The sequence below is a fragment of the Hakea prostrata genome, chromosome 11 (genome assembly GCF_041222555.1).
Source record: "Hakea prostrata isolate BN-2017 chromosome 11, UWA_Hpros_2, whole genome shotgun sequence".
Taxonomy (NCBI): domain Eukaryota; kingdom Viridiplantae; phylum Streptophyta; class Magnoliopsida; order Proteales; family Proteaceae; genus Hakea; species Hakea prostrata.
The window spans coordinates 9,553,390-9,580,984 of NC_142610.1; the positions used below are offsets into that span (position 1 = coordinate 9,553,390).

Sequence of the window (27,595 nt, forward strand, 5' to 3'; positions counted from 1 at the left end):
AGAGTGTTTTAGTACCTTTAAGAAAGTGTCAATGGGCACATTTTAACTTAAGAGGGATATGCATAACTATTAGAAGACCATTCATGCCATTTGAAACATCCAAGTTTATATATGTTGTAAGTGTTTTATTTCCTCATAAGATTGTGGTAGATAAATTTCCAACAGAGACACTACTAAAGTCCACTCCAGCCTCATTATCCTTTTTCTTGCATTGGGCTAAAATCCTCCGGGCTTCTCTCATAATATCATTTTACTTGCATTTCATAAGTTCAATGTTTGTCTGTGGTAACCCTAACAAAGCAGTTCTTTCTTTTGGTAAACCAACAAACCAATTCAACCACCTCTGTATGGTGCAGTGAGTAGTAGATCCACCACTGCAATGCCTGATGGAGGAGAACCCTGTATCCGAGGAAGGATCCCATCGTTGATGAAGTCGATGGTTGTACCTGCCATTAGCCGCTATCCGGGATCACAGTCAATGAATGATTAACAGTTGCTCTACAAAAACACAGGCATTAATATTTTTACATGCTAAGGCTTGCTTTAAATTAGAAAGAACTTCCAAAAACTACATGACCTGTGAAAATGAGTGAAAAAAGGAAAGAAAAGAAACATGAGTGTAGTAGAGTAAAGGCAACTCCAATGCCAACATTTCAATGAAGCAGTGCCTGTGTGTATCCATCAAACTGAAATAACATCATAGGTTCAAGTATACAGGCCTGCATGGTAAGATGGATATAAGGGCAAACTGTACAGGCCTTACAACAGGCAATGAAGCATTAAGTACACTAGTAATTGCAAATCCCAAAGGCAGAATCATCTTCCACCAGATCACAACACTTTCCCCGGTAGTTTCAAGTTGGGGCTTTTTTTAAGGGGGAAAAAACTAGTTTTTTTGGGGTGGAGGCGCAAATGAGGTTCATCCTGGACATCAATTAGTTTGGTTGGCATTTTGTTATTTGCAGAGGAACCTAATCATCATCAGCCTCAGCAAAAAAGTCAGGATCTTCAGGCTTCCGTACGGGAATGTCAACACCCTTGATTTTCTGACCCCTCCTCGTGTTTGCAGCAAACCTTGAAGCCAATATTGTTACAGAAAGGTTTGATGATGTCTTGGAGGTATTCGTCAAAGCAGCAGTAGAATCTTCTCCCTCTAGTACTGTATCAGCAACGGCTTGGACATCTGACGGATATGATGAGAAAGACGAGGACTCCTGCATGTAAAGATCCTTTCCCATCTTCCTCCTTTTGTATTGACGCCAAGCAGCCTGTATGAAACAAGCTGCCCATGTCTTCCAATGGTGAGAGTAGTAGCGGAATGTATGTTGCAGCTTCTTACTGTGTAATCGTCTAAACTGACTGGCTACAAACTTGAGATCTTCTGCTTGCAAGGCAAAAGCTTCCACTTCAGTAAGGGCTCTAACTGTCCTTGTTGAAGAAGGCAAGTTAACAGTGGATTTTGGAAGCAAAGCCCATGCAAGCAGCTCCTCTCCACAAAAATCACCTGGTCTTAAAGTAATCGAATTAAAGAAACCTGATCTCCCCCCATTGGTGGTAGAGCTTTCCAGTCTTCCCCGGATTATAAAAAGCATCTCACTTACAGGATCACCTTCACGAACAATATAGGTACCTTCAGTACTCAAGGAGGATACAAGGCGCTCACATATTGCATCAAGTAATTGGTCATCCATCTGTGAGAAAAAGGGGACCTGCAGACAGGAAATAAACATGTTAAATAGGCCAGGGAATGAGTGTATTTTGTTGTTGGTTACCACAAAAGAGAAGCCACCACCATATTAGATAGGTAAGTATATCGCATGTGGAATAACATTATTCCCGCCACCCCATGGTTCCCAACTTCAAAAACAAATTACTGCCTAATGCTTGCTAGCTACACATGTGGGTCCATCATAGAAGGAAGTGAAATTGAGGTTAGCATTATGATTGACGATCCATACTAAAAGTAAGCTCATAGCCATCATAAAAAAGATATAATCAAGGGAAATATCCTGGGTATCCGATTGACTAAGAAAAGTATCCAGGCAGACAACTTGGGTATGCCAAATGCAAACAATCAGGTGATATATGTGCATGCATCTCAAGAAGGCAAATAGGTTCTTCCCTTTGTCCCCTCCCCCCCCCCCCCCCCCCCAAAAAAAAAAAAGGGAAGCCTCATCCTATTCTCATATCTAGTAAGCATTGTCTGTTGAAAATACAGTGAATGGTCCAACATCGAAAAAGTGAACAGTCAGGGAAAGGCCTGATGGCTCGAAAGTGAAGTAACAGAAAATTTTGATGACACATCTAGGTTGTCCAAGTCCATATCTGGTCAGCATACTTCGAGAAAAGTAAAACTATACTACAAATGGAAGCAGAATACATGTCTGGTAGAAGAAATGTCCAATCCAACTGAACAAACCCAAGTTCATGCTAATCTATTTCTTTTGGACAGAAAACAAAAACCCAGGAAATACACAAACGAAAATGATGGCGCAACAGGTGAACATCTTACAAATCAGTATGTTTCATCCAAGATAGTAAAGGAACTAAAACTACAGTCAATAAAAAATAGCTGACAATAATCTATTTCATCCATTTAAACATCTGAAACGCATAATAGTTACGGTGCAGATTGTAAAACATTCACAAGCTGTAAATGTTCTGGTTGACAAGAACTCTCAGATATGCCATGCATTTGAAATATGAAAACAGTTCTCCAAGCACAGCATTCAAGTTCTCCATGAATGTTATTCCCTAGAAATATTCCACCAGCTACACACGAGTTAAAATTACAGATTTGAAGAACTAGACAGTAAACCAGGAAGTGTATGGCGACAGGCAAGGTTCAACAAGAGATTCAGCTAAGCCAACCCCATCCCAGAGATGATTGAAGGGTTCATAATGGTGGAGGCATATAAGAGATATTGAAGAAATTCAAGGGAAAAGATAATTTATGAAAAAGAGGTATACAATACAGGCTACAAATATTCAGGCTTGGAAGAAGGGTCATGGTTTCACACCCGACTTGGACCCAACCTGAACCTGCCACGAGCTAACCCAAATATGGAATCGAAATCCTATTAAGTCAAGAGGGATGATCATATACCCGCCGAACAAGGTCCAAACACAGATGGCGTTGGATGTCTCGACGAAGATCAGTTGGTAACGCACTAAGGATAGCTTCTTCATCAACTCCTCGTGTTGCAAGCCACTTATATTGAATATATTTCCTCACACGTTCTTGCAAATCTGGAGGGAGTTGGCGATGCTCCATCCACTCTTCAGTGTCTCGCCGTTTAAGTCTCCACTCCTCAAGCCTCGCTGTGATGGATTGCAAGTAGGTCTAGAATAGAAATGACCAGTCAAAGCATGTACAGTATATAAGATCACAAAAAATTAAAAACAGTGCCAAGAAAACAAGGAAGAATCGATCATGATTGCCACAACCACTATTCACTTGACAACAGGTGTACCCAAGAAGCTCTAAGAAAATAATATTGTACCAGTTTGCCCAGCAGAAATGAAGACACAACTAGCAAGAAAACAAATGACTGAATAAATAGGACTCCACTTTCTCAGTCCAGCATAAAGCCAAAGAAAGGAGTGTTATATTTCAAGACAACATTAGCAATCTTAAAATAATTTTTTTTCACTTCATATAAACAGTAGTTTTATTAATTAAACAATAATAGCTTTGACAATATGGTTCATCATGGTACATGAACATATTATTATTAAACAAATACATAAAAGGAATAACTTCCAGTCATTCCAATTCAAGAATATGTAGTTCTTTCCACATCTTTCTTTTTTTTCGTGTGGGGGGGGGGGGTTGGGGGTTCTTTCCACATCTTCACAGAAGCAGATATTGTGATGCGGAACTGTAAAAAGTACCAAAAGAGCAAAAAGGCACCGAGTCAAAAACTCACTGAGCTGACCAGGTTTTATTCATCCAACTTAATTATCTATTTGTTAAGGCTGGATATTCTTTTAAGTTCCAGTCCTATTCCTAGTTGCTTTTCTTCATCATTTTTTGAATTTCTAGTCTAAGTAGGAAGGTCCCTTTCCAATGACCTGAAGTGGGATTCCTAGTCTATTTTCAACCTTTGCTATTACAATGTCATTTCCCATTGGTATGAAGCTTCCTTTTGGTGTACTTCGTAAAATATTTGACATTTTATTCAAGTTTCTCCATTTGGAAAAGCTCCTATCCAGTAAACCCTTCGACAACAAAAGTTTTAGTCATCCCAAACCCCATTCAAGCTACTAATCCTCTACATCATAACCCTAGAATTCCCCATCTGTGCACTTCTTCCCTAAACCCTAAAACATCCATAAGCAAATCCAGCCATAAACCTTGACCCAAGCTGCAGGCACAGCTGACAATTCTAACCCCAGAAATTCCATCTTTTTTCAAAAAACTCAAAATCCTAATCCTGTGGCCACTCCTTTCTAGTCTACTTCCCACCTTCAATACTCAAAAATAACCATCAGTGTAGACTCCCCTACTTTAACTTTGACGAAGCCTACCATCAAACCTAACACTCACCGTAAGTTGACCAAAATCCCAGTTTAACCTAGCTGAATTACCTTGTTCACGGAAGATCCTAGTTATTGGCTTCTAGTAACTCTCGTACCAATCTAAAACTATAGTAGAACAATCTCTAATATATCAAAACTCTTCAGTTATTGGGTAAGTAAGGAGGCTTCAAGTTTGTCTTTAGATCTATACACTGCAGGTTACTCTACACCACCCTTAAGTTCTAAATTTTTGAATCTGGAATTATTTGATGAAGTCCCATTGATTCAGAACTCTTCCATCGACATCTTCCTTAAGTATTAATCTGCTGCTGTTTCTGTGGGTCCAATACATAATGTCTGCTGTCCCATCAACATTAAACTTCAGAACTGATCTGCTATATTCCTAAGTAAACAAAGGAAGCTTGTTTTTTCCCTCCAGGCAAGAAGAGAGCTGCCAACTTAATTACAGATCCACCGTTTATACTTTGCTGATTTTGGAGAGACAGGAACAACAGGGAGAAAAGAGAAAAGGGGGGGGGGGGGTTTGAAACACTAGAAGCTTTTGTTATTCACCATAGCAAAGGGGATTTTTATTTTCTGCAGCAGTTGAAGCCTGCAACAAGTTGTTATGATTGCACCACTTTTACGAATTTTGCATCCAATGGGTTATAATCAAGAGTGCAAGGGCGTGTTAGTAAATATAATATTTCTTTTTTTTATTTTTTACTAAGGACTTCAAATTTGTAAATTTGCAAAAAGAAGCATCTGGCTTTTTTCTTGCCGCAGCTTGAAAAGCCCAAGAAACCCTATATGGTTTCTATCCAAAATAACAACTAACTTCCTGATTACATGGATAACCAACCAGACCTTCCTACCTGAATGCCTATCTCTTCCAACCTTCTTAGATTCTTCTTCTTCCCTCTCTCCAAAACCCTCGCATGGAAGTTTTTTCTTACGGTTTTTTCAACTATCTCACTGTTATTGGTAGTTCTTTCATTTCCATCTGGTTTTAGTACTATCTTTTACGTGAAACTCTTTGCTCAGGCTTCTGGTTCGATCCCTCTCTTCTCACTGAAAGTGTGGGCAGGTTGCTGGTATTCTGTTATTGGTCAAATCAAGTCTGTTCCTTTCCCTCTTTCTTTGTAGGCATTAATCTAGGGTTTGGTCTCATTGACCTTGGATACAACCTAGGGATCCAGTATTCGACTTTCCAGTGGATCGCAGCATCCTTGCAAAATGTAAAGATCTAAAATCTGCAACCTAGAGTATGGGAATGAGGTCGAAAGTCAGGTATGAGCCAGGGGCTTCTTTTTGTAAATTTAAAAACTTGAAAACCTTAAGCATAAAAACAAAAATTATATTTACTAACACACCCCTGCACTTTTGAATTAAACCGTTGGATACAAATTTGTACTTGTGGTGTGATTATATCGACTCGCTGCAGGCTGCAACCACTGCAGCAAATAAAAATCCAGAAAAAGGGGAACCAAAGATCTTTTCAGTTAGATAAGATTAACCATCTAACAGGTTGGAAATCTTTGAATGGCTGAGAATGCACTACAATAAATATCTAGAAAGAAAAAATCTTAACAGTGATAAAAGATATCTATATATCATCCTAGCTAGATTATACCTGATCAACTGTTAACAAAGTCATACCTGTCGTACCATATGAACTATCAATTATTTCTCAGAAAGTATCACACATCAGGTTAATGGTTTTAAATAAGTAAACAAATAAGTTTTAATGGTTTTAAATAAGTAAACAAATAAATGGAACTATTTTGTGGCAAGATATGATCATGGAGGGATGGTTTCAAGCTGTCCATCCCTTAGTCATACTGATAGCTGGACTGGTACAGTCAATATCCTACTGATGAGAAACCTGGCTAAACCCCTGATGCAAATCCTAGAAGTTGCTAAGCTCGGAGACAAGAAACACAGATTCAGTGTCAGATTGGCTTGGAACTACTCCTTATTGGAGCATTGGACATCGAAAGGAAAAGAATAAGACATCTCTTGAAAATTTACAGGCTGTGTCCATGGTGATGCCAGGGTACTACAATCATTGCATACGGGATAACCATTTATCACTGAAAATTTACAGGCTGTGTCCATGGTGATGCCAGGGTACATCTTGCATGTTTGAGATAGCTTCAGGTGCATCTAAATACTCAAAAACTGGCTTCTGACAGAAAAATGCCCAGACCAATCAGAGACATCGTTTTGGGATAACCACTGCCTCCTGCCACCACACAAGCCTGCCCTTCTCTCTCCGTTCCCCCTACTTCTTGGATTTTGGCACTAGGGGCAGTGATCATTCCAAAGTTACAATATTTGGTTAGTCCTGCCTCTCTTGCTATTACAAAGCCAGCTTCAGGGTATCCAGAAACAGAACCTTCAGAAGCCCCAAAAAGCTGTCCCATACACCAAGAACGCATACTGCAGTCAAGTTCCCAGAGATACAACCCCTAGAATTACAGAAAAGACAATAGAACTTAAGTAAACAGTCACATGGAAAATTAAGGAGCAAGCATACATCGCCTTACTGAATACCTGCATGTTCCCAATCAAATGGGCGAATAAGACCAGACCCACAATGACAATGAGTATAGCAAATGAGGTCTCCCCAATAAATGTGCTTGTAGACAGAGTCTGTCCATATGAACTGGAAAATAACAAAGCAAACCAAATGTATCACAATTTTGAATAAATATAAGTTAACCAGGTGGATTTTTCCCCTCCACTGAAGAAAGCCAAACAGTTTTACATTTGATAGAATAAATAAATCTATTTGATATGGCATTGGTTTTATGGGTCAACTCAAACAAACCTTGATTCCAACTACTTGGGGTCGCTTGGGGTCCATTCACTAATACACTTTATCTAGGGCATTAATCTAAGAATTGGATTTAGGACTGGATTGATTTTTATCTGATCTCAATCAAGTTCACTGCATATCGACCCAAGCCCATCAATGTGAGGCTGACCAACTGTGTCGAATGTGATGCAAGATTGATCCAGATAGACCTATAGTAGAAACCATCATGATCTAAGGCCATAATTATTACAAAAGATTCGAGTGGCATGGGTTCAATTGGGGATGGTGATCTCTAATGCAAAACCCAGCCTAATAAGATAGTTTCAGCCACATGAAAGGGACTTGCCAGTTCCATTAAATAGCCAAGGTGATGTATTCAAGAAAGGAGGGGCTAGTGGCAAGCTGGGTTTCTCAAATACCATACCTGACCCAATGTGCAGAAGCCATGGGAAACCCAACAAATAGTAATGGGGCAAAGCTACCCTAGGATTTGACCCCTCCCTTTGCCATCACTTTATGTATACACACTACTTAAATCATACATGTTTCATTAGTCAATAAAAATGTCAAGCAAAATGCAGAAACCAGCTTTCTAATAAGTGGCACAGAAGGGAACAATTTCAAAATAAATACCCTGTTATCAACATTCCAGTAAGAGTACGTAATATTAGTTATCATAAGTTCTATAGCAGATTCATTTCCAGTTGCACAGGCAGAGCAGCAGAAGGTTCATTTTTGAACTAGGAGACCAAACTGAATGATGAAAATAGTCCCCAAATCTGCTCATGGCATCTGACCCATCTCACCCACCAGAATAATTTTTGTTATAATAGATTTCAAGGAATAATAAATGATAGTAGTTTTTTCTTCCAGACTTTTTATCTAGCCTGCAAGAACCAATATCAAGCCTACTGTTTAGAGTGCAAACTAAAACGAAAGCATGTAATTTCTCTGTTAAGTCAAACAGAGTTGATATAAAAAGCAATAGAAACTATTAGAGCACCATGATCGGTTGATGCATTTTATAGCGTTGCAACTTGCAGGGGGCCTTTTTGAACCTACATCCAGAACAAGTAATAAAATAAGGAGACGAAGTTGAGTGCTTATGCTGTTTAATACTCATCTAATACAGTAACATGCTATCAACTTCTTTTGCCAGCTTATTCAAAAAGTGCACATTCCATGTTTCCCAGCTAAAGATGGCAACAGGACAGCATATTACTAGCTGGGCCAGTTTGCTTATCGACTTCTTTTGCCAGTTGATTCAAAAGTGCACCCTATGTTCCATGTTTCCCAGCTAAAGACAGCAAGGACAGCATATCACTCCCCACAGCCCTCCTGCTTGCTACAGTTCATTCCAGAGAAATTGCTGGCTATTCGTTTCTCGTCACAAAGAGTGTTGGAAGAGTTGGTCCAGTGGAAAGGGCTGCCTTCCAGTGAAAAAACTTGGGAGCACTATAACGAGCTGCATCACCAACTCGGAGCTTTTCACCTTGAGGATAAGGTGAAACTGTTGGAGGGAAGTGTAAATAGGCCTCTAGGATCATGGGCATATACTTGCAAAAATAAAAGGAGAAGCAGGGGATCACATGAGCAGCATTAATAAGGGAACCAGATCTGAGACAGAGGTTGTAGGACCGCTGGACCAACTGAACTGGAAAGGAGGCAGAATTCGTATGGAACAAGCTGTTATATTGGGGAAGGGAAGAAAGGGGGAGGGAGATTGCATTACCGTGAGGGAAATTGCAAGGTGGACCTTGCAGGGGGAGAGCTGTTGGTCTCTGGTTGCTGTAAGTGAAGAGTGGAATTGCTGCATTAATCTAATTCTATTTGCTGATCTTTGTAAGCTCTTTTTATGTTCTTGAATGAATAATTAATAGAGTTACTTTCATCACTTTAAGCTAGTTCTCTTTTTTTATTATTATCATTAAAAAAAGAAAGATAAAAAGAAAGAAAGAAAGAAAGAAAGAAAGAAAGAGAGAGAGAGAGAGAGAGAGAGAGAGAAAAGGAGTAGATGCAGCTGCTCGGAGAGGGCTACCTACCGCTAAAGTGTGAGCTTCCTAGAGTGAGAGCCATCGAGGACGACGACTATGGAAGCGTGGTGGTATATTATGTGCCTAATAGGGTCCACTTTGGCGGGTGGACACTAGATAGGGCCAGCCTAGTATAGGATAGGTTAACAGGCAATGACTCAACTCGTTCCATCAGCTTTGGAGCTTTTGGCACATTAGTCAAGTATCTAAACATGTCACTACCCAAAAAGGCTACAACTGCTATCAACAGATGTTTGTTACCATGGGTTCCATATTTTCAGGAACAAGCCCTTCTAATCCAACGTTCCACTGCTTGAAGGGGAGATCTGTTGAAGTAAAGAGATGCCCTTGTTGATTGTTCTACTGGAGATTATGTCAAACGTTTCAATCCTTCCAGATGATGTAATCCTTGAAGATGGCATTATTGGATCAGAACAAGAACAGACTTTGGTTCAAGGGGAGCAAGAGATTTTGGCTCAAAGGGAAGAATAAGAAGAAGAAACAGTGGTTCAGTTTCCACTCTAAGTTTTTGCTCGTGATTGAAAGAAGGGAGATTAGCCCATTATCAAGCCTACCATTATTTCTCCAAAGCAATCACACCTACCAGATCCAAGTCCAACACATGATTCTCTTCCTAGTAAGTCCCTTCCTACAGAAAAGAAATGAAAAAGAATGCATTGACCACAGAGAGTCCCAAACCAAAAGCAAAACAACCCCTACCTAATCCCTTTAACCAACAAGGAGGTGTAAAACAACCAAACTGATTCCTTCCCCTCACCCCCCCCCCCAACACAATCCACAACCATAAAAAAATGGAATGCTACCAAAAGCCCTAAATGTTACTAATTCTTAAGGAAAAGACAATCCCACCCTAACTTAAATGGGACCCAAAATTAAAAATAACTTCAAGCAGGAGGCTGGTCCAACCAACTAACATGAAAGACATAAAGTAAAACTAAAATAAACTATGGGAGATTTTTTTAATTCAATCCATGTACCCTTGTTTTAGGTCCATGAAGTTGGCTGATTACAAAACCAGCCAATGAAGCCCAAACCATTCAAGAACCTAAAGAACCATGTCAGTGATCAATGGTTGTCAATAAAGTGTTACTGCTATTCCTATTGAAATTCCAGACCACATTCATATGTGCATGTATCTTTAAACATATTTATTTCAAAAATTACAATAACATAGATTATGTCCACCACAGAGAACAGATCGCATCAAGTCAAAGGACATTGCTTAGGAAAATCAAATGCTCATTGTTTGCTTGCAAAAAGTAGTATACAACAGAAAAGAAAATTGTATAGGATATACCTCAATATTTGTAACCCCCACCACAAACAATAGAAGTATTTCTCAAGGAATTTTGAGGAGACCACTTGATTATCCAATGCAGGTTTAAACATGCCAAAATCGAAAGTTATGTTTGGATTACTATCATCACAGATATCAAATACATGTGTATTGTTTGCCCAAGAAATGCGATCAGGAATTTCCAAAGAATCACAGTCTAAATAACTAAGGCTGCACTTTAAAGGATCAAGCTCATTTCTGCATGCTGATTTCCAACATGTTGTATACCGCTCAATTGACAGTAAGTACCATGATGCCCCTAAAACCTGCAAGTTATACAAACAGCACAACTAATCAGGAACCTCATCTTTGAAAAAAAAAATAGGGAGGGAAGTGATGAGAAGTAGATGGAAGGGATGGAAGCGATGGACTAAATGAAAGGAGATGGTCAACTCGTGATCCCCATGGGAGAACCTGTTATTCGATTGGAAAAGCCAGGCTCGACCCTTTTCTTTTTTTCTCATTTTTTTCTTTTTTCGTGGTGGGGGGTGGGCAGTTGGGTTTATGGAGATGGGAAGCATCATATACTGCGCTACCACTCCTTTAAAGCATATTGAAATTAAAAGAAGTAATACTGAACAAAGGAACAGAAGTTACTTACATGACTAGCTATCATGTACAGTAGTAGATTGTATGCTGCCCCAGCCCAGGCAGTCTTTGTGATAACTCCATTAGCCTTGATAATTTCGGCACTGAGAGGAAATATTTGATAAAATCTTGGAACATATTGGAGCAGAACAATGAGCGCAAGGGCATTGTTGGTATGAGCACTTTGGGAGCTTCTAGTAGCTGGTATTATAAACCAGACGACAAACTGCACAACCAAGACTGCAGTTAGGTTTCATCAATTCTCAAAATTGACTAAACTTGGGTATTAAACAACTATGATAAACAAAAATAGCTATAGACTTCCAGTATCGTCCATAAAAAACTAAGGGAACATATATGGTCTTGAACTTGGGGCAGGCCTTGGCGCAAAGGTGGGTGAACCACAGTTGTAGCCTGAGGTCAAGGTATTGAAACAGCCTCTCAGCAAAAATTGTTGGAACAAGGCTGTGTAGGAAAATTTGCCCACTGGACTCTGTTTATGCAGAAGGCTTTGGCACTGGGTTCGCCCTTCATATGGTCCTGAACTACAGGATGATTAGAAGGGTCTGGGTTTGGGTCTAGGTCTTGGGTCACAAGCTCACAACCCATGACCAGGTCCAAGCTGTAAGATAAATAGGTACAAACATTGGCATGAGCATATTATTGCAAATATTATGCCCCAATTGCTTACTGGACCGTCAAAACAGGGGGTGAGGGGTAGAAGAATGAACTACATGTGCCTTGATATGCTTCTCTCAAAACAATTATCCTCCATGTACACCTTCATAGCAAGCTCTCCCAATGTGTTCATTCAGATTTCCTCGTATAATATTCGTCCAAGTATTCCTAAAATTGTAACTTAACGCTTTCGTCCAATCCTACTTGGGGGTGCATAAGAATTAATTATATTTAACCTCTTTCTCTAACATAAGATTAACTGGTATAATCTAACATCTAATTCTTTTTAGCTTCCACCATGTCATTTTTTAAATGTTATACACTACCATGCCTACTTCACTCTGATTATCCCCCTATAACACAGTTTAAATCCGTATTTCTTAATTCTTTTTACCTTCCATCTAGTTTCTTGGATATATGCCATGTTAATCTTTTTTTTTTTTTTTTTTTTTCCCTTCAAATATCCATTAAAGATCCAATGATCCAAGCTGCCAATCTGATCCTACACTTTTGACTAACATATTTAACAACAATGTCCATATAAGAGCTTCCAAGGCAGCAGCTAGGAATCCAAGCAGATTTGGGCTGGACGAGGCAGTGGCTGCCTAATTGGCGTTGAACACCTTGGCCCTTATTTATGCCTTGAGAAAGGTGGTATCAGTGCACACTCATCCATAGCAGGATTTTCAAGGCACCAGCTAGGCATCAACCGGATATTGGCTGGACTAGGCAGTGGCTGCCTCATTGGCATTGAACATCTTGGCCCATAATTATGCCTTGAAAAAGGTCATATCCAATGCACAATGCTCCTGCACTTAGCAACTTCTGGTGACAGTCAGATGTATGCAGCCTTACCCTATTTATGCCTAACAACATTTAAATCAAACCTCTATTTGAGATTCATAAATAAGAATATACCCCCTCCCCCCAAACAAATAAAGAGAAGTTCAAGAATAAAAACTGCATGTTTGGTAATAGGTGAAATTTTCAACTATTGTTTCGATATCTAAATTGCTATTCCATTCGATGTGATTTTGGCAACATTTGCTCACATCAAATAAAATTTGACCGGAACTGAGCATTTCTTGTACAAATCAACTTAAACAATCTTGGATTCGTTTGGAAGCTGGTTTTATGATCTACCTAATACACACACACACACACACACACACAAAAAAAAAGGTTCTACAGTTCTACCAACTAGTGAACAAACCTGAACATGCCAGAATTCTCTCCTGAACACACCAGAACCTTCCCCTTTTGCCCCTCCTGGGGCTCTTTCTTCACCTGCAGATGCTCCCCTCCAACACCAACTATCCATCTCACCCACCGCCCCCCAAGAGTGCCACAACACTCCCTCCTCGCCTTCCCTTGCCATTGGTAAATCCTGGTCCTCCTTGTTCTCAACTCAAAACCCCTCCCATCTCTGCAACACTAACCTCTCGTGTGTTCCCCCTTCCCCTGAAGACCCCTGCCTCCTTGCCCACTATCCTAAGGCCACCCTTGAACCTGGAATTCTCCATGCCAGTGGGTCAATTCCTTGGCCCCTGCCCATCATTCAATATCATCAATTCCTCCCTTTTTAAACATTGGCATGTTTAGGGGAGCATGGCACAAATTTCGACTGAAATTTGCAAAATCTCGGTCGAAATCTCTGTTTTTGAGAAAATCGAGATTTTGCAGGTTTCGCCTAGTTTTGCGTCTTTCGCTAAGGCTGTTTCGACCTCAACCTTTTTGCTGATTTTTTTTTGCTTTAAACACATTTTTCACTCAATTGCAGTCACTCTTTGGCCTTCCATCTCACCATTTGCTCATCCTTTGGGGATTTTGGAAGATTTTAGCAAGGTTCTTTCCAAACTTCCCATTTTTTTATTTTTCAGTGGCTTAAGTGGTCGTGAATGGCTTCGAGATTAATATATGTTTAGTCCAAAATTATGACCTATGATTGTAAGTTGTTCACTTTTACAAAGTTTGTATTTTTCAGAACCACTCATATGTTAGGATACTTGAATGAAAACTTCTCATTGGTTTTTTTAGAAAAATACCAATTCCGTTGTGTTCATTATGCTTTACATAGGTAGTAGGCAGGAAATCAGATGAAAAAACCATCAAAAAAAAAAGGCCAAAACTTGCAAGGAAAAGTTTCAACCAAAATTTTGATCGAAACCACGATTTCTGCCATGGTCGAAAATTGATAATCGGATCCTTGTAGGGGCGCGTAGACTCTTTCCTCCTTAGTAGTGGCCTTTTCATCTTCAAGTTCTTCTCCCCTCTACTAAAGACAAGCTCTTGATGGACCACCTTGGCTTGTCAGTAACAACATGAATTTTTCTCTGCCAGTGGGAATGCTCCATCCTTCCCCACGAGTTTGACCTCAACACCATTCCCTTGTGGATTAATTTTCCAGTCTTTTCTTCAAGTTTTGGAACATTGAGTGTCTGAGTCGGATAGGCTCGACCATGGGTATCCCCCTTTGCACTGACACCAAAGCTAAAAAAAGGATCATCTCTCTTAAACCCGATAATATGTCAAACTCTCTACTTCAATACCGCTACCTTCTTCCATCAATATTGAAGCCAAATATGGGTTCCAGTTCAAGCAACCATCATCCTCAGGTAAATTCCTTCATGCAGTGACTAGTCCCAGGTCTTTGGTCACTCCCTTGCAACCCACACCCAATCAATTCCAGCCACTAATCCTTTGACCGCCCTATTGTTGAACTTGTTTCGTTTGCCCACCATAATCGAAGCCGAATGTCCCTTAATGATGCTATCCATGCTATTGCTGGTTATGACCCGAGTCATGGTCAAATAAGAAGCCGTCGTCAAGATTGTCGACAAAGAAGACAAAGTTCTACCCTGCTGCCACCTCGAGACAATCTCTCCTCTCTAGTCTTTGAGGTTCTAACAAAAGTACCTTCTCTTGCTGCTATAAACTAAATACCTGCTGCTGTCAATTTCGTGTTCCTACCCTGGTGGTCAACCTTAACATTGTTGCTCCACCTACAGTGACCTCCAGTCACTCCTTTGAGTCTACTAGATCACTTCTTGGTCTTAGTCCCCCCATTCCTCTTATCTCATGCAACCCTAACCCCTGCATCCTCCTTTCCATTTCTATGCAACCTCTGTCTCTTCACAGTACCACCCCTTGAAATTTCCCCTAACTCTTTTGTTTTCCATTTTCCCATTAACAACCCTTTGCAACCCCCCCCTTGCTAAACCATGTTGTCGCGAGTTTGTTGCCCCTGGTGGGTCCCGCTTCCACCTCACCTCCCCCTAACCCACTTGTTACGCACTCCAATTTTATACCCCCACTTTCGTAACTCCCACTTGGCTAGGCCCCACCCTTCTTCATGTAACTTCCACTTAGATGGTCCCTCTTTTGTTAGCCCACCTTTGAACCAAACCAACCTTAACCCCACCTACTTCACAACTATCTTACCTATCCCCCTTAAACCAAAACAAACCAACCTATCATAAACCTTTCCATCCCTCTGGCTCCCCAAGCCAATTAACCCACCCCTCTCTCACCCCATAGACCCCTTCCACTCTTCTCCTTAGCTTTGGATCTTCAATTGGTGCCAATTTATTTTAAGCCTCCTCCCCCATTAGTTCAAACTTGTATGAGTCTCCCCCCAGTGGATGTTAGCTCCCCCTTAGGTTTCCCCTAGTAGGTTGTTCCTACCCCTGCCAGTGATGTAGGTTCCCACCTCCATCAGTATAGCACCCCCCCCTATCCTTGCTATGTTTGATGCATTTTATGGAATGTTACAGGACTATAATCCTTTGCCAAACGAGCGGGCGTCAAAGCTGTCCTCTCCTCCTCCAAGGTTTCCTTTGTTGCCCTCCTTGAGATTCGCATCCTTCATGACAATGTTATTGGATTGCCTCTTCCATTGCCCCTTTGTGGTCCTTCCTCTCCAACTATGACCACGCCCCCAAGGGCCATATTTGGATCCCTTAGGACCATTTTGAAATCCGCATGTCCTCTTTTTCCTCCCAAATTTTACATCTTTGTGTGTCTTTCCCTTCCTCCCCCTCCCACTTCTTCCTCTTCATCATGTATGACCACAATCGCCCTAAACTCTAGTCGAATTTATGCTCTGTTAGTGCTTCTATCAAGAGCCGTCCTCGAGGTATGGGGGTAGACTTCAATGTAGTCCATTTCAATCATAAGAAAATGGGCCGCCACCACCCAAATCCTATTGCTATTGACTCCTTTAGTTCTTCCATTGAGTATTTGTCTATGATTGACCATAGATGATCAGGCCATCTCCTTGCTTGACACAACCGCAAGATTTGAGGATTTGAACTTATTCTTCCAACCTTAATCGGTTCCTTGCTAATGATGCCTAGTTCCCTCTCTTTCCCTCCTCGCATGGTCTTTTTCTCACCCTCAGTCTCTCTGATCACTTGCCCTACCACCTCCACATTCAGACGTGGCCCTAAAGTCTTCAAGTTCATCACTATGTGGACCTCCAATGCCTCCTTTCTTCCTGTTGTCCGAACAACATGGGATAAGCATGTCCACTGTTTCTCCTTTCCCCCACATTATATTTGTTCATAAGCTCCGCAATTCCAAATTGGCTCCCAAATCTTGGAAAATCACCTTTAATAATGTATCCTCCCAAGTTTCTATCTATCAAGCCAATCTTACTAGAGTGCATACTCTACTCCAAGAGGACCCTCTTAACCCTTCTCTTTTGCCTCATATGAGAAATCCCTCTATACTAACCTCCCCTCTCAATATGCTTAAGAGAGCTTCTTTCATCAAAAGTCCAAAATTAAGTGGCTTGAGCTAGGAGATTCGAATTTTGCCTTCTTCCACCACTCCCTCAAAGCTTTGCCAAAACTAAAATTCTATCCCCCTCCTTTCTAGTAATGGGATCTAGATTTCTGATGCTTCCCAATATCAAATCAGAAGTGGTTTCCTTCTCGTCTCTCCTTGCTTCCCCTAACTCCCCCTTCCCCCCCCCCCCCCAAAAAAAAAAAAATTACTCCAAACAATATAAACAAATTTATCCACCCCTCCCAAGTCCCACGTTGACTCCCTCATGCCACGTTCATAAATTCTTGCGGCCACCCATCGCGACAAGTCCAACTATGCCCTGGGGCCTGATGGTTTCCACACGAACTTCTTCTTGGCTACTTGGGACCTTATCCTGGAGGACCTTACTAAAGCCATCCGCAGCTTCTTTTTAACCAAACTTCCCTTTGTCTCATCCCCAAGAGGCCATGCCTCTCTCACTAACTTCAGGTCCATCTCTTTTGCAATTTCTCGTACAAGTTCATTGCTAAAATCCTTGCCACCTGAGCCAAGTTGGTAATGCCTACTCTTGTCAACCAAAAGCAATCCACCTTCATTTCTAGGAAAGCATCACTAACAACCTTCTCTTTTATGTTGAAATTGTCGAAGGGTTTGATTCCTCTTTGCACCCCCAGCTGTCCTCTTAAAGGTTGACTCTCCTAGGGTGGTCGATAACCCCCTTTGAGTTTTAACTCAGCTATGCCTCCCTCCTTAAAACCTTTTCAGACCTGCAATAGGTCCTACAGGGGTTGCCAGAAACCTGCGATCCATCTAGGCCCATCGCCTAAACCTCTTAGACCCTATGATTGGCTCTAGAACAATCGCCTCCCCTTGTGAGTGCTTCTAGGGCCATCACCCTTATCTCCCTATGTTCTGAAAATTTGTTACAAGCATGTTTGTGGTAGTGAGCACTTTTCTCCAACCCAATCTGTTTTTTTCCTAATACATAATCCTTTTCTGTTCCAGGGATGGCCGATTCAGTCACCTCCGCCTCTTCTAGTACATCTAGTATTGAGGATCCTCTTGTTTTTTCTGTTTCTTGGGATCGAGATTTTTTTTTTCCCATTCAAAGGACCACTGGAAAGCTCAATGGGACCAATTATCTTTGTTGGTCTTGTTCTGTTTCACGAGCGGTTAGTGATCGTGGTTTGACTCATGGAAAATTGGTCTTCTTCCATTTCTCTTGTGGTTAGTGCTCGTGGTTTGACTCATGGACAAAATTTCAATCAAAATTGGGGAAATTTTGGCCAAAATGCATGCATATTTTGAAAACAAAATAAAACTCCCAAAATTCCGTCCCAGTTCTTTGTTTCGACCAAAACTTTGCCGAAATTTTGGTAAAAACAAGTTTCAGCTAATCAAAATTGATGGAGGGATGATGATGATAATGGAGGGGATGATAATGATGTTGGACCTCATGATCAAGCTTCGGCTGATCCTAGGGAGAGACCACCACCACCACCAAGAGTCAGGGATGGGGAGGACAACCATCGAGATACACGAAGACGACCATCGATATTCACAAATGAGAGTCAGTTCACCCATGTAACACAGGATTCAAACCATGGTGGAGCTACATCTCGAGGTCGTACTGCATCGACATATACCAAGAAAGGTAATGGGAAGGGGAAACAACACGGCTATGGCACAAAGGACAAATTATCATATGGGTCTTACAGTCTAGTTGATGCAGGGATCTTGGTGGGCTCTATGGGATCCATGAGGCTTAGAGGATTCCAGAGCCTCCACTTCTAGAGGATTAGGATGGTATAGACTGTCGATTCCCCAGTCACATGATAGTGCTATTGAGAGTGTTAGTTCTACTTTTGGTTCTAGTTATAGACCTTATGGCCATAGACCTTATGATGTCCCTCCCAACTATCAAAATCAAACACGAGTGGGACCTTATCCTTATGGTTATGCTCATTATGGTATCCCTTCTAACTACCAACACCAGGGTTCTTCAAGTTCACATAAGTTTGTGGATCAAATCTTTGACATTCAACAACCACTACCACCAGCCCCTCCAATAGCATTTGTTTATTCAGACATCCCACCATTAGGACTTCTTAACCATATGGATGAGGTGATGTATAGAAGTGCAATTGTCAACTATGTAATGTAGTACTGTATTTGATTTATCAAAACAGTAGCCAAATAGGACTTTTCACAGGGAATCAAGTTCAGATTTTATAGACTTAAGATGAAATAGAATTTAGATGTGAAAGAGGGTAGAAACTAGAGTGATTTTATAAGGATAAAACGGGCTAAATAGATCTTCAAAATAGGGGTAGAACTATGATGAAGAAATTGAAAGGACAATATGAGGGAATTGAAAATAACAATATAACACCCGGGCTTCACACCATAAGGTGGGTCGATTGGATTGAACACCAACCTACCTTGATCAAACACAAGGAGTCTCCATAGAGAAGGAATGCTAACAAAGCAATTTGATTTCAATAGATGAATTGTGTCTTCACCTCTTACATAAGTCTATTTATATAGCATTCTAAGAGACAAGCATTAATGGTAACATTCAACCACTAGCTGACACCACCTACCTATAAATAACTCAACTACTACCTAACTCTTTGACAATGAGTTCTTTTTATTTTCAAACCACAACCCCTTTTATTGACTTTTCAAAATCTAGACTTGGGCTTAGGTCTAGACTAAGTTCAACATATGTGGGCTAACTTTAACCCACTAAAATAGTCCTAGCCCATGAAAGCCATGGGCTGATTCAAGTTAAAGCTTTAGGCCTTTAATGGGCTTAACCCAATAGGCTTCTTATTTCTTAAATATGTCTTCAATTCAGCATCAACTCTCCCGACTTGAAAACATTCGTCGGAGACAAATGAATGAATGACATGTAACATTCATACAAATCGGGATCAAGTTTCTTGAAATCATCAACATGAATCCAAGTACTATCATGTCGTGGACGATTCTTCCATTTGACAAGGAAAGCATAGTATCCAATGCCACGACAAGTGGTTTTGTAATAGTCATCCAAAACCTCCCCAATGATGTCAGTGATTGGTGGCTTGAGTTGGGGCAACTTCAACATTTGTTCAATGTCTCCATCATCAGAGTGGTGTCCTACATAAAGATGTAAGCCAACCACGTTGAAGACATTGCTTATGTTCATTTCTAACATGGCATCAAGCTGCGGTATAGAAAACCTATACTCGACTGTAATTTTATTGACTGCTCGACTGCCCACACACATACGCCATGATTTGTCCTTCTTTGGAGTGAGTAATGTCGGTACAACACATGGACTTAAGCTCTCTTGAATGAATCCTTCATGTGGCGACTCATCCACCTGTCGTTTGAATTCATTTTGCTCCGCTAGGCTGAGGTGATAGGTCAGTAGGTTTGGTAACACTGAACCTGATACCAAATCAGTGGCATGCAAAATATCACGCATAAGAGGTAGCTCCTTAGGCGACTCATCATGAACCACCTCAATAAAATCAGAAGGTAACTCTTTGATAAGTGGAGGGAATGGAGCATGAGTAGAGGAAACAACTCTAGCCTCCATTGCTGAGAACCTCTCTTCCACTTGCTTGTGGCTTGCAATGATTTGGTTGCTCAGTTGTTGCAACATCCTCATCATTGCTGCCATAAGGTCAGTATCCAATCCAGAAGTTTCACTCCCTGTCATGGCTCTGATACCAAATAATGTAGTACTGTATTTGATTGATCAAAACAGTAGCCAAATAGGACCTTTCACAAGGAATCAATTTTAGATTTGGACAGAATTCAGATGTGAAAGAGGTCTGAAACTAGAGTGGTATTATAAGGATAATAGTGTAACAAGATGGGCTGAATAGATCTTCAAACAAGGGCAGAACTATAATGAAGAAATTGAAAGGACAATATGAGGAAATTGAGAATAAAATCTAATACTCGGGTATCACACCGCAAGGTGGATCGATTGGATCGATCACCAACCTACCTTGATCAAACACAAGGACTCTCCATAGGGAAGGAATGATAACAAAGCAATTTGATTTTAATTGATGAGTTGTGTCTTCACCTCTTACATAAGTCTCTTTATATAGCATTCTAAAGAGACATAAGCATTAATAGTAACATCCAACTACTAGCTAACCCCACCTACATATTAATAATTCAACTACTACCTAACTCTTTGACAAAGGAAAACTCCTTTGACAATGAGTTCTTTTATTTTCAAACCACAGCCCCTTTTATTGACTTTTCAAAATCTAGACTTGGGCTTAGGTCTAGACTAAGCCCATGAAAGCCATGGGCTGATTCAGGTGAAAGCTTTAGGCCTTTGATGGGCCTAATCCAATGGGCTTCTTCTTTCTTAAATATGTCTTCAATTCTGCATCACTATGTCAACAACTATATGGTCCATATTTTAAGGGATATGTATTGTGCTTGTTATGGGGAGCAAACATTACGAGGAGACATGTATTAGACGGTAGTAGTCTATCACTTTTGTTCATTTATTGTCCACTTGTTTATGTACTTGTAATTCTTGAAAGTTGAAACTTTGTGACTTGAAAGTTTCAAGTTCTAACTTGAGTAACTTCTAACCATTACCATGCTATGTAAATGTAACTATGTAATACAGTTGATACTTCTTGGTTCTTGTCATATGGTAATATATACTTGAATGTTAACTCTTCAGTGGGTTTTTTTTTTTTTTTTTTTGGTAAAATAGTATTTCCACTATGTTTATTATGATTTAAATAGGTAGAAGACAAGAATTCAAACCATTTGCAGGTCATATAAGGCACGACACCCAAGGTGAAACTTTCAAAAAGAAGTACCAAGTTTCGACCAAAATTTTAGTCAAAACATAAAAATTTTGGTCTCGGTTTAGGTCAAAACCTTGGTTTCAACCGAAATTTTCTCCATGGTTTGACTAGCCATCTTTATGAAACTTCCATGAAGCCCTCTTCACCTAGTATGGCTCAAGACAAGTGGGAAAAAAATGAGTACTTGGTTATGGGATTTCTTCTTAATTCCATCGAATCAAGTATTGTAGAGAGTTACCTTTTCCTTCCTAATGCTGCTAGAATATGGAAGGTTGCCAAAGAGACTTATTCCAAGGTTGAGAATGATGCACAGTGCTTTGAGATTAAAAGGAAGATTCATCAATTGCAACAAAAGGAGCTTACTTAATCTCGATACTATAACCCTTGACTTCTACGGGCAGTTTATTCCATCCTGTGCTAATGATGTTGCTGCTTATCAAAAGTGGGAGGACAAGCTCCGCGTATGTGATTTTCTGGGGAGCCTTAGTATTAAGTATGATCAAATCCATACACAAATTCTTTCATGGAAGCCTTTTACTTCTCTAGAGCAAGCCTATGCTATAGTCAACAATTGACACTAAAGATAGTCACAGGGTAGCTATGGCACATACTCAGACATCTGACGGGTCTACACTGGTGGCTGGCTCTGGCAGCAATAAGTCTAGTTCTGGTTACTATTGTGCCCCAGTGAAGTGTGAATATTGTGATAAAGAGCGTCACAAAAGAACAAGTGGTGATGTTGTATAGACATCCATCAAATTCCTAATGAGGAGGTAGGAATGGAAGTAAGGCAGCAATCAAGCATCCGCTTATCAAGCTAATTCTGACACCCTGAGTACTCTAGCACCTCTTTTCTCTGACAAGCTTCAGCACCTTTGCCAATTGATGTCCAAACATGATGTATCATCTTTGGCGCCAACTTCCACTGCGAGTGTAGCCTCTGCCATAGTTCCCCCTACTAGTCCACAATCTTCCACAAGTATTTTTGAATACCACAGTGATAATTCGACTTATCCCCCCTAGATGATTGATTATGGGGCAACCGACCATATGACTAGTTCATCATCCTTGTTTCATACTTATTCTTCTATTCCCTTGACTCAGGATATTAGAATGACCGATGGGTCTCTTTTTCCGATCTCCAAGAAGGGATTTATTATCTATTCACCTTCTCTTACCTTGTCTTCTATTTTTTCATGTTTCTAAGTTTTCGGCTAACCTCTGATTCAGTAGTAGCCTTATTCATGATATAAAATGCAAAATAACATTCTTTTCCTTCTCAGTGTGTTTCCAGATCTGGAAAAGAATATGATTGGCAATGGTAAACAAAAGGGGGGGATTCTACTTATTAGATGGATCTCTATCAACTTTCCATGGCCTCTAATTCCATCGCTCCTACACTTTTTACCTTATTACAGTGGCATCATTGTCTGGGCACGCTTATTTACCTATTTTGTCCAAGTTGTTTCCTAAATTGGTTACATGATGTAATCTGAACGGCTTCTTATTATGAGGCCTGCATTTAAGATAAATAGACTAGGCATGTTTACCCTGTTTCAAATCATCATAGTATTATTCCCTTTTTTGTTATTCAGTCTAATGTGTGGGTCGTTCTTGGACTATATCTCTTTATGGTCATAGATGGTTTGTCATATTCATTAATTGTTGCACTATGACTACGGGGGCTTATTTCAACCAGAAAAGTGATGTTTTCCATGTTCTAACATTTCCATAAGATGGTTAGGACGCACTTTGGGGCCACAATCAAAATCCTTCGCATAGATAATGGGACAGAGTACTTGGGTGGTGCATTCCATCTTACCTAGCAAACCATGGCATTATACACCAAACTAGTTATGACAACACTCCACTTCAAAATGGGGTTGCTGAACACAAGAATAGACATCTTCTTAAGGTAGCACATTTCCTACTATTTATTATGCATGTGCCTCCTCAGTATTGGGGTTATGCAGTCCTTACTATAGCTTATTTGACTAACCGAATGCTTTCCCGAGTTTTGGACCAACGCTACCCCTTTGAAGTTCTTTTAAGGATAGCCGCCTTTACTGTACCACCTAAAGTTTTTGGTTTTGTTGCATTCACCAAAAACCACCATGTTCGTGGTAAGTTGGATCCATGTGGGGTGCGATGCATCTTCTTGGGTTATCCTCATACCCAAAAGGGATATAAGTTTTATCATCATAGATCCCATCGTTCCTTTGTCTCTATGGATGTTGTGTTCTAGGAACACATTCCTTTATTTGCCTCTATACCTCTTCAGGGAAAGAGTATAAGGAAGAGGCTCCAGTGTTGATTCCTCCTTTAGATATTTCTCTCGAGATTCCTATAGATGATCCTCCTTCAGAAAATGTAGTAATCTGACAAGAACAACTGGTGGATGATGTGCAGGGGGAACAAAGACCTCTAAAGACTTATCAAAGAAAGTTGTGAGAACCCCGTTTTATGTTTAGCCAGTTGGAAGCTTCGGCTCCTAGTCCTGAAGTACCCATTCCTCTAAGTGAGTCTATTTCTAACCCTTCTCTTAATCCTACTTTGGACTAACCAATTGCATTGAAAAAGCAACCACAGACTTGCACCAAATATCTTATTTCCAATTATGTTTCATATCAATCCCTATCCCCAAAGTTTCAAAGTTTTGTTTCCTCTTAGTCCTCTACTTCTATTCCTAACACTTGACAAGAATTACCTCACTCAAACTATAAGGAAGCAATGGATGAGGAAATGCAAGCTCTAAAAAAAAGAAGAAAAAAAATACGAAAATTGGTGTCTTTGCCTCCAGGAAAGAGGACTGTTGAGTGCAAATTCATGTTTGTTATCAAACACAAGGTAGATGGGACCGTGGAAAGGTACAAAGCAAGATTGGTGGCCAAGGGCTTCACTCAAACTTATGGGATTGACTACCAGTTGACATTTGCCCTTGTTGCCAAGATGAACGTAGTTCGGGTTGTCCTTTCATGTACATTGAATAAAGGGTGGAGTCTATAGTGTCAAGAATACTTTTCTACATGGAGAACTACAAGAGGAGGTGTATATGAATGTGTCACCTGGGTATTCTACTACTAAGACTCATGGGAAAGTGTGCAAGTTGAAGAGGGCATTATATGGGTTGAAGTAATCTCCAAGAGCATGGTTTGAGAGATTTTATAAAGCCATAATCTCTAATGGCTAAAAGCAAACTAATGTATACCACACCTTGTTCTTTAAAAGAGATGGTTCCCACACTACTGTACTTCTAGCGTACGTGGATGATATTGTGATCACAGACAACAATGAGGATGAAATTTTATCTTTAAAAACATTTTTGGGAACTAAGTTTGAGATTAAAGATATAGGAAAACTCAGATATTTCCTAGGACTAGAGTTAGCATACTCAACCAATGGTGCGTTTCTCTCTCAGAAAAAGTATATTGTGGATCTACTGAAGGAAACTAGGATGTTAGGACATAAGCTAGCTGAGACTCCTTTTAACTCTTAAGCCTAATTTACACTTGAAGGCAAAAGAAGGAGAAACTGTTGATAAGTCAAGCTATCAAAAAACTAGTTGAGAAGTTGACTTATTTTTCACAACTAGACCAAATATCACATTTGTAGTCAGTCTTGTTAGCTAGAATATGCATGATCCATATTCCTCACATCTAAATGCAGTAAATCGGATCTTAGGATATTTGAAGGCGACTCCAGGGAGAGGTATTCTGATTTCAGGCACCTTAGAGTTAAGGCATACATAGATGTGGATCGGGCAAGATATCCAGATGACAGGAGCCTCAGGCTACTGTGCATATCTAGAAGCCAGTTTGGTTGCTTAGAGGAGCAAGAAGTAGACAGTAGCAGACAGTAGTTGCAAGGTCCAGTGTGGAAGCAAATTTTCAAGCATTAGTTCGAGGTATTTATGTACTGTGGTTGAGGGACTGCTTTAAGAGCTTAGGACAGACTTAAAAACACCTATACAGATGTATTTGGACAGCAAATGAAATCAGCATAGCTCATAATCCAATACAGTATGAAAAAAACCAAGCATGTGGAGATTGACAAGCACTTCATCAAAGAAAATATTGAAGCTGGACTGATTCATATCATCTTTGTTACCTCATATAATTAGTGGGCCAATGTGCTTTCAAAGAGCTTAAGAGTTAAAATGTTCAATAATATCACTGACAAATCGGGCACGATAAATATCTATGCTCCAACCTTAAGACTGTTGTAAGACAATAATAATAGTAGATTTACTTTTCATACTAAGGATAGATTTGTTAGGATCTTTCATTTTCCCTTGTAACATTCCACACTAAGAAGCATTTGATTTGTCCTATTGGTATAAATCAGCTCCGTCTCTCCAATTCTTTCAACGAAACATTTTAACAATCGAGATGGGAAATTGTCTTCTCTTTGTACATAATTAACCGACTATGGAACTCTGTCAAAAGAAGCAAAACAAACCTGCGGGAGAGGTAGTGTAGCCAACAGATCGATGAAGAAATCTGTTCTCAAATATCTTTCTGCAATCTTCTTAGGATCCATTACAAGCTCACCCCTCCCAAACACCCGGGAGGTCGGCGCTACATATGCTGTCCTGAACTTTATGAGCATATGCAACAGATAGAACAGATCGGCAACTGTTCGGAAACATGTCACAACAATTCCAAGAGACACATCCGTCTCCATACATGTTGAGGTATCAGTCATGTTACCGGATATTTTAGGGAAGTAGAAAAACAATGGGTCTAAAATCAGAGCCAGCAAAGACGAGAACAGGAAAACCCGGTTCCATCGCAAGACAATATCACTACCTGGGTCAAGTATCTTCTTCCTCCATGTCTCATTGTCTTCTTGAAAGACTTTAGACCTTCCAAGTTTGAAACTTCCTGTAATTTTTCTTCCGAAACCTCCTCCAGTTATAACTCGATCGTGGTTAAAGCCAGCTATAACTCGATCGTGGTTAAAGCCATAGTCTTCAGATTTTAAGCCATCAGATTTCAGCAGAGGAGCTGAAACCTTGTGAAGTGGTGAAGGTGAACGAAGGTGCAGAGGTTCAGACACTGGGGTTCCATCAGGACCGAACCTAGTAAAAACAAACCCATTCAATCGATTACCAAAAACAACACCAGCAAGAAAACAACAATACAGAAAAGAAAGAAAAGAAAAGGGAAAAACAGAGCAAAGCAAGACCCTGATCATGCTTACCTCACCATCTTCGCTGTATTCAGTTCCATAGCATCCCCAGAAGGACCAGCCACTTAATCCTGTTAATAAACCTTTAAAGATTGTACCCAAATTCTCCACAATCCGGAAAAGAGAAAAATCAAAACTCAAAGAAACCCAGGAACAAGAAGCCACTTAGGCCCCAGCATTCCCATTGTTCTGCTTCAATCTTCGATTTTTTTACGAAAGAAAAATTGGGTTCTCAAAGTAGAATACAAAACACTTTCGTGGAAATCTTTCCAAACTCCTATCTGAAACGGATACAGAAAGAACCCAAATCCTGATCTTGCGACGGTGAAGTTTGAAGGGAGAAGCTCCTCCCTGGTTGGTATGTGTTGACGGCATGAGGAAATTAATAAAATAGGAAACGTTGGGATCCAACGGGAATTTTATAATAAACAAAAGCGATGACAACCGGGCCAAGTTGCTACTACAACCTATGAAATTTTCTAAAATGCAACAGTGAAGAGTTTCTGAGATGTGTTGACTGCTAAACGTGAAGGCAACGAGGTCACGATTCACGACACCAGATAAAATACTAAAAAACAACACTATAATTGACAAACTGATCAATGAATGTTTCTTTTCATCCCTTGAGATGTGCCAGAGATCAAAATCAAAAAGATATCCGGTTCTCAATCTGGAATTTTGGAAAATGACTTGCAGAAAGCTTTAACTTGATGATGTTGACTGATGAGGACTGAGAGTCTAAGACCCACTCCAACATTTCTAGGCTACATTGCGGTGGAAGTGTATAGAAAACGTTTGATAA

At 40.2% G+C, this 27,595-nt stretch overlaps 1 protein-coding gene across 1 annotated transcript; it reads right to left on the bottom strand.

Moving 5' to 3' along the window:
- Window positions 1–213: 213 nt before the first annotated feature.
- On the bottom strand, window positions 214–27,421 carry LOC148999980 (cyclic nucleotide-gated ion channel 17-like). Its single transcript, XM_089141001.1, has 7 exons — window positions 26,806–27,421; window positions 26,062–26,683; window positions 11,334–11,546; window positions 10,694–10,998; window positions 7,078–7,189; window positions 3,107–3,343; window positions 214–1,709 (listed from the first exon to the last, which is right to left on the bottom strand). The coding sequence occupies exons 1-7, from the start codon at window positions 26,832–26,834 to the stop codon at window positions 972–974; spliced, it is 2,256 nt and encodes a 751-aa protein (XP_088997127.1). The 5' UTR covers window positions 26,835–27,421; the 3' UTR covers window positions 214–971.
- Window positions 27,422–27,595: the final 174 nt, after the last annotated feature.